This window comes from Gymnodraco acuticeps, unplaced genomic scaffold, assembly GCF_902827175.1.
Source record: "Gymnodraco acuticeps unplaced genomic scaffold, fGymAcu1.1, whole genome shotgun sequence".
Taxonomy (NCBI): Eukaryota; Metazoa; Chordata; class Actinopteri; order Perciformes; family Bathydraconidae; genus Gymnodraco; species Gymnodraco acuticeps.
In genome coordinates this window covers 2837344-2845753 of record NW_022990224.1, presented here as the reverse complement: position 1 = coordinate 2845753, position 8410 = coordinate 2837344, and the positions used below count along the sequence as shown (strand labels likewise).

General features: G+C 39.0%; 1 protein-coding gene across 6 annotated transcripts in view; it reads right to left on the bottom strand.

Moving 5' to 3' along the window:
• Positions 1-2225: 2225 nt before the first annotated feature.
• The window catches only part of ccdc136b (coiled-coil domain containing 136b), a 28232-nt gene continuing 22047 nt past the window's right edge, over positions 2226-8410 (bottom strand). For 4 of the 6 annotated variants that reach the window (XM_034218763.1, XM_034218762.1, XM_034218761.1 and 1 more), the window contains 2 exons: positions 6096-6208; positions 2226-4509 (listed from right to left, as the gene is read on the bottom strand). In XM_034218763.1, the coding sequence (XP_034074654.1) occupies positions 4497-4509; positions 6096-6208 (126 nt within the window). In that variant the 3' untranslated portion in view covers positions 2226-4496. The remainder of the gene's footprint in view (positions 4510-6095; positions 6209-8410) is intronic. The other 2 variants (XR_004569252.1, XM_034218764.1) reach the window with 2 other exon arrangements.

Here is an 8410-nt window from a genome sequence, read left to right as displayed (position 1 = left end):
TATTTGATTATTCAGTATTCGAGAAAACGCTTCTGTGTGTAAATGATTGCAAAAAAAGTTGAAAGAATTTCAATTCAAACAACTACGTAGAAAACAGGCACATTTGACTAAATTAACTCAAGTCTCTTCTTTTTACGTGATTTTGATAGCTTTGATTTATCTTTTCATTGATACATACAACATAATCCTAACTTGATAAATCAAATCAAGTTTTATTTATATAGCACATTTGAAAGCAATTTTGGTCGAGCCAAAGTGCTGTACATTACTACAATCACAATAAAAGACAATCATTTACAACAGAAATATAATAAACAAAAACACAGGGAATAGTCAGGTGTCATACTCCGCTCTGACTAGAAGGCCAGAGAGAAAAAGTGTGTTTTTAGTGAGGATTTAAAAAACCCTAGTGTCTGGGCCGACCTCACATGGAGGGGCAGAGTGTTCCAGAGCCTGGAGCCAGCTGCTGCGAAGGCTCGTTGCCCTCTGGTTTTGAGCCTGGTCTTGGGCACTATCAGCAGCAGCTGGTCAGCAGACCTTAAAGCTCTGGCTGGGGTGTAGCGCTGGAGGAGTTCAGCTATATAGGCCGGAGCCAGTCCATTTAGTGCTTTAAAAACAAATAAAAGGAGTTTAAAATCAATTCGGAACCGAATTGGAAGCCAGTGTAGTGAGGCCAGAATTGGAGTGATGTGGGCACTGGGCACGCTTTTTGTGGCCAGTCAGAAGACGTGCAGCTGCGTTTTGGACTAGCTGCTGGCGTTCAATTGAGGCCTGGTCCATACCCACATACAGAGCGTTGCAATAGTCCAGTCTTGAGGTATATTTTTCATTGAGAGAGCCCAGAATATCAACCGGAGAGGCTGGAGGTTGGGGTCCAAAAAAGATGACCTCAGTCTTGCTCTCGTTGAGGTTAAGGACGTTTTTGCTCAGCCAGGATTTTATCTCTATCAAGCAGTCCATCAACTGCTGTAGTGAGTGTTTGACATTTGCTTTGAGAGGCAGATAGATCTGTACTTCGTCGGCGTAGCAGTGGAAGGGAATATTGTGTTTAGTGAGAATTGAACCTAGGGGCAGTATGTACAGTAAAAAGAGGATGGGGCCCAGGATAGAGCCTTGGGGAACCCCACAGATAAGAGGGGCTTTAGCAGAGGAGAAGGCACCTAGCTGCACTGAGAAGCTACGGTCTGTCAGGTAGGACCTGAACCATGCAAGGGCAGAGCCTGTGATGCCTGCGGACTGTTCAAGCCGTGACAACAGGATGCTATGGTCCACACACAGTGTCAAAGGCAGCTGTCAGGTCTAACAGCACCAAGACAGCTGGGCTACCTGAGTCGGCGGCTAGGAGCAGATCATTAAAAACTCTTAAAAGGGCTGTTTCAGTACTGTGTTTGAAGCCAGACTGAAACTTTTCATGGATGCCATGCGTGGTTAAGAACGACTGCAGCTGGACATAAGACAGAAAGTATAAAGTATGTGTAAACTAAATTAAAAAACCAAAGCACAGATTTACATAGACCTTGTCACTGTATGCTTGGCATTTAATCCCCAGCCTATGGCTTCTCACACTCAGCCTTCCACGTTTTCTAATTAGCTTTTTCCTTGTTAGTCTATCAGGTGAATCTATTAAATATGTAAGAAGGGATTTGGGGTGAATTTGCTGAACAGATATTCCTGAGGCCAAGGCCCACTTAATTAGGTTTCCCTGGTGATCTGGCTCTGACATTAAGACTGTAAAGACTGTTGTATTTATTTAGCCATAACTCAGAATGACACAGAGATCTGATTCAGAATCTGTTGGGAATAATTTACTTTAATATTTAATTTAAAGTGACAGACTGTTGTTCAATGAGGGTTAAGTAACTGTACCCCATGACTACGTCGGCACATCCATGCTACTTTTAGTTAATTAGACACACTTGAACTTAGTGACCCATGAGTCGTGGCAATGGAGTAATGAGTGTAGTTTAGGGGGCCCATCGACAACGTTGACACGACAGTTCCTGCCATCTGTAAGGAGACCATGTCTGTGAGCTTATGTCACGTCTCTGCAGTGAAGGTTATTAATATCCATACAACCCGTGAAATGTAATCCCAGCTGAGAGACGGTTGTCACTCAGGTTGACTGGTAGTGACTTCATGAATGAGAACCAGAAATATCCTTAACTCTAAAACTGACTGACGGTGAGGACACCATGCTAGAAAAGAAAAGACTCAGACATCACGTGGGGGGGGGGGTTATATTTATTTTCTTAAGTCATAACAGTACAAAATAGACCTCGATGTAACAAAATAGCCACAAACTATATTGAAAACCACAATATGTAAAGCAACAAGCTGAGAAACACAGTGCAATATAGAAGCTTGTGAAACTTTGATAAAGATAATATTCAGGAAATCATGAAAATAATTATAACATTCATATGTACCATTGCAGTCAATGGGAATTTAATTTATATTGCTGATATATTTTTTAATAGACAGTGGAGCATTTGCAGTCCAGTGGCTCATCTTTACCTTTGTTCGTTTTCCTAAATAGAAACACAATTGCTCAGGCATTGCTTATCAGGAGTTTGTTTAATGACAAATGTGTCAAAGACTTTTAATTAATTTCTGAATTAAATTGGTCTTTCAAGCAACTAAGGTCAAATGCAATTGAAATGCATGCAATGACTACACAACCTTTCAACAAAGAGGTACTGAAAAAGATTAGCAATGAAAGCAGTTCTGAATAACGTCACCATAAATAAACATTTACACAGCATATAATATGGCTATCAAATATACGAAGCTCTTTCAAAATAGAATTAACTTTCTACAAAGCGAGTAAAAATGGATTTAAGAAATATCTCTCCCAAAGTACTTTAGGTCATAACTATTTACATAGAATACAAAGTAACTTAAATTATATATTGTACTTCTAGATGTTTTCGAGCATGCTTTTTTTTAAACCTTAATTATTTTCACCAAAAAAATACGTTTCACAAATATAAACAATAATCAGAGTCCTTCCACATATACATATTTATGTTTTGTATTGACTGCCTTAACAAACATGTCCTGACAACTTCCTATTTAAATATTTTGTAACCATATTAATTGCTAAAATGCCCTCACAACCAACACCAATCGTCACCTCAGTCACAACAGTAGATCAATTTAAGTGTAGCCGAATGTCCACTGGTGTTTATCTGTTCTGCAGTTTGTTACATAAAGTATGTCGTCAGTAAACAAGGAGATGCTGGCGGACATCATTTTACACCGAGTACCTGAAACAACCTGCGATCACCATAAATCTAAATAACAATTCATTAGCCATTTCCTGCTGGAGAGGAACAAAAGCTTATTTCTCCATATTGAAAAGATCAAAAATATAACAATATTATAGCTTGATCCTCCTAAGATTCGCTCCCAAAGTTGCTGGGATATCTTTAATAGCACATAGAAAAACTACAGCGAACATTTGTAAGTGTAACAATGTAGCTGTGGGCGTAAGATAACTGAAATTAAAATCAAGCTGTGGGCAGGTGAGATGAATCAGAAACTGTTGCAGACTTTCTGGCGTCTCGGTTAAATTGATAATTAAATAGGAAAGTGGAAGTCAGACACAAGACAGGAAGTGACCGAGCCTGGAGAAATAAGAATAACAATAATGTGAAGAAGAGCTCGCTGCTCTGGGCTTGGATTGACAGTTGTTTACAATATTTCTCATTGTAACTGCATACAATTTGTGTTGGCATTCGAAAGACATCAATTTGATGTTCCAAAGTTAAGTTTGGCAGAATAATGGTGGCAGAATAGTTGGTAATGTTGGCATGTTGTTAAATCATGCAGATTTTGCAACATTCAAACCAGATGCAGAATTTATTCAAAGGAAGGCAACCATTTTAAGTCAAATCGTTCACATAAACTGCTCTTTGTATTAACATTTAAAGGGCATATGTACATTTCAGGGATTTCAGTGCATCAAATGCCTATACTCCATGTTCTTCATTATTATCAGAGACATCTATGAACAATATCCAAACAAACAAATAAATAAATAATGGATAAATAAACCCAAAACCACTTGGTGCACGGTAAAAATCAAAACCTTAATTTGTATCACATTGTTAGCTAAAAGGAGAGAAACATAATATCCACAGACACAGAGGAGGAGAGACACAGCACAACATTTAGTGGAGTGAGATCAGTCCTCTGTTGGCTCTCTGCAGGTCAACTCTTCATCGTCCTCAACCTCAAATGAGACTGAGTGCATCGTTCTCAGTGCATGTACCTTCCTATTAGCGACAACCTTTTCTACTACACGGCTGTCAGCTCACTTTTGGAGAATTCCAGTTCAGTGTACAGACGCGGCAGGAGAGAGCTGGACTGAAGCAGACGTCTGTCCCTGTGCAGATGTTGCCCATCCAATCAACATCGGACGAGAGCTCTCAACAAGCGAGTCATCATCAGCAGCACTGCTGTGGCCGCAGTGATAGTCAAAATGGAGTTCCAACCTACCTCACTCCCCTGAAGGAAGACAGGAAAATAGTGGTGTTAAGAATCAGCAGAGGCTATTCCTCAGGCACAGATAACATACATGTATTAGGCTAAGGATTAGTTTAATATTTTTGGGAAATATGCTGATTCAATTTGTACAGAGTTAGATGATAAAAGTGTTACCATTCTCTGGAACTGGGGACAGGAGGGGATTAGCGTAGTTTAGCATACAAATTGAGGCAAGGGGAAACAGCTAGCTTAGCTCTCTCTGAAATTCAAAAATAAATGTCCTCCTACAAGCATCTCGTAAACTCCATATAAAAGTATGCATCCTGTTTGTTGAATCTATACACAAATCGTTTTTAAACTACTTTAAATATGAATTTGTGGTTAAATAAATAACCAAGTTTACCCGTCCTCCCAAATGCTGTCTTCATTGATTGTGGTGATACCAAACACCAGAGTTACAGCGGCCGGCCCACAATTTACGGCTCTTGGCGCCCCCAAATACCACAAATTGTTGTTATTGTATTATTTGTGTGTACAGATTAAACCAACAACATACAATGTGTTAATTACTGAGCTGTGCTAGTAAGTATATATTTTTATTTTGGACATCGGTTTACGCCTGTTTCAAGCCTTTATGCTAACTAAATTAATCCAAAACTTTACTTGGAATCCATTCAAAACCACAAAATCTACATTCACATTTTTATTTTGAAGGTGTTTGTTTACCTTTCTATTTAATATAAAAAATGTGATCAAATATGTAACAATGTTTTGGAGATCTTCAAACCACCAAAACAGAAAAAATTGCTAGTATTGTTTTTATGCAGATTTTAGGGCCTTGTTGCGTGAAATATGCATTTAAAAAAAGGGTCATAATCGACCTGAACATTGAAGGGGTTTTCTTATCTAATTATTGGCAAAACAGCACATTTACAAAAAATGTCAAACAATTCCTGTAAATGAGTTATTCAGTACCATTCAAAGAAAGTCATATTTTATTCTAATTAGCCAAACTGCCCACCCGTCCCACGTCCACCTTCCATTAATGTTTAATGTTATACTTGTATTCACTTCAGGCACATTTGGCTTTAGACCCTCCTATACCAACCACCACTCCAAATGAATCTTGAAAATGTTTTTATATTAAATGGTCAGTCCATCTAAATAACACAAAAACATATGTTCTTACTTACGTCTGGCAGTATCGAGCCATGCAGATGCCATGCTCAGGTTTTGAGACATTTTTCCTTCAACCCAAATGAAAGTGATATATAAAAATCCAATTACACGTCTTAACGTAAAAACAGTATCCTTAATATTCTGGATTATTCACAGAATACACTTTCTCTCTACAGTATAGTACCTATAAAAACTGTTTCTGTAACTGATGGTTTCTGTGAATAATCCAGAGTAAACAGGAACAACATGTTTTGCACTTATTGTTTTGGGGTAAGACTCAAAAACTGATATCTCAACACCTGAGCAAATAGAAGCAAAACTATCTGCATAGCAAGATAAGGCCTGGCAGACACTGTGTTTTTATGTTATCAGTGTGTAAGAGACTTACTTAGCATAATACATCAGATAGAGATAAGCTCCTCCCATACCTTGCCCTCTGGGACGCCAGCTCCGACAACCAGCACCAGACCACAGCCAATATTACAATCATTCCTATGAAGGGGATGGAGAGAACAGGGTGCTCAGACGGATGGATGAATCTCTGAGGAGGGAATAAAAACAAACACAATACAATGGGAATGAAGGGAATGAATGAATGGATGATTGAAGTATCCAAATAATATATAAACACAGATAAAAAGGCGTGACAACAAAACAAATGGACCACCACAACACATCTCTAAATCAAAAGTGTGACATGGTCTATGACTGTGATATAAAAGGGAGCGGTTTTGATGGAGCGATTCACATTTGCTGTTAAATAAACAAAGCATAACTTTAAGGTGACATACACATATTCAACTCAGTGTGATAATGTGCGAGCAGTTCTGTGTGGCATTTGTTGGCAGCGCGTGATGTAATGGTGACAAAGAAAGAAAGACAGACATACAGCATGAATGTTGTGACTAGTGTATGGTGGTGTTTTTGTCTCTCTATCCTCATCTCGTAGTTTGTTTTGCTGATTTGTGATCGTACAGGCTGAGAGGTCATGGACATTCAGAGGACAAGGACAGTATCAGAGACAGGCACGGGTAGACAGTTTGACGCACACATCTCATTAGGCTGATGAAGACAAAACACAGAGTGTAAGTACTGTTTGTTTCTCATAAAACATAAGGGACCATATTACAGTAAAGTATTTAACATTTCTTCAACCACTGGTTTTGTTCTTTGGTTTGTTTTTTAAATTATTTTTTTGGAAAATTTCCTTTTAAAACTGTATGAAAATCAACTTGCAGAAAGTCTGTCTTGGCTTGAAATGCAGTTAAATCCCCAGATTGTCCTCGGGTCTGTAAATGCAACAGTCACACTGTGCTGCGGTTGCAAAAAAAGTCAAACCCAGAGGACAAACAAAAGGCATAAGATGGTTAAGATAATGTGGTTCAAACGGTTCAAATTAACAGTTTTGTTTTTCCCGTGAGCATTTGAAAACACATAAAAACTATCCATGCTTTCAAACCCTGTTTCAAACACTTATTATGCAACACATGATAGTGTGACTCTGTGACTAGAGAAAAATAAAAGGAGTGTTATTGTAAGAACAACTTATTTGATTTTTACTGCAAGTTAACTTTCACACAGCACCTTATTAAAATGAACAAAACAGGTCTTAATAAAGTAAAAAGGCAATCTCAACGGTCCTTTCATTACTTTTTCTCAATTAAAAAATATAAAACACCTACAAAGGATTTAGTTATTGAAAATAGGGCATTCTCTGCTTGACGCCTGAATGCCTTTTTTGCAGGTTTTGTATTTTTGTCTGATAAAAGTATTAAAGCATAGCTTTCACACAGAAGTTAGAACACAGACACAGCAGGGGGGATGTTCCCCAGCCCAATGCCCACAGTAAATACTGATATGGGCTGACAGGCCAGGTCAGTTCACATCAAAACAGATTTTTACAGTATGAGACACATATAAAGGTTTCAACAGACAGTAGGTGTGATGTGGCGTGTTGGTTGACAGTGTGAGTGCAAAGAAAAAGCTTTTTTTTTTAATTGTGTAGTCATCATACTGTAGCTGTGAATCTCCAAACTATTTCTAGAATATTTTCACATTCATTTAAAATATATTAATTTAAAGTAGTGCTGTCAAAATTATCGCGTTAACGGCGGTAATTCATTTTTTGAATTAATTGCGTTAAAATATTTAACGCATTTAACGCATGTGCAGAATGGCCCGCCCCATACGTGCCACCAGTGGCAGCGCCAGGGTATGGCTGGGGTAGGCTACACCCATACCAAGAAATGGCTTAGCCCCACCATGAAAAATGATGTTAAAGTAAGCTAAATAAAGTCTGCCAACTCGCGCGGAGTAAATTGCACAGACAGCAGTTAGTAAGATTGATTTCAGTAGCCACGGTTTTGAAAACCTTTGTCACGTAGTGATCGTCTTCTCAATAGAACATCTTTGATAACGGCGTGGTATTGTTGCAGGAAGTCCCGACGGAGAATACTTTTGCTGTAGTACAGGGGTGCACATAACTGGTACGCAGGTTATGTGCGTACTCTGAAATGCGTACCGTCACTTGTGTCACAAAGCGCATTTGCGTACCGACGTACTTGTGAAGCTTTTCCAGAAGGCGGTTAGATCACCGGACGACAGAGTCGGTCTCCGTGTGCACAGACAGGGCTGCTGTTAACGTCGGTCTGTACAACGGAATTGTGCCAAAACTACGCCAACCGGCTGCGGGGGGAGACTCCCCCCCTTCACTGGAGAACTGCGCTAAAACAGCTGATCACAA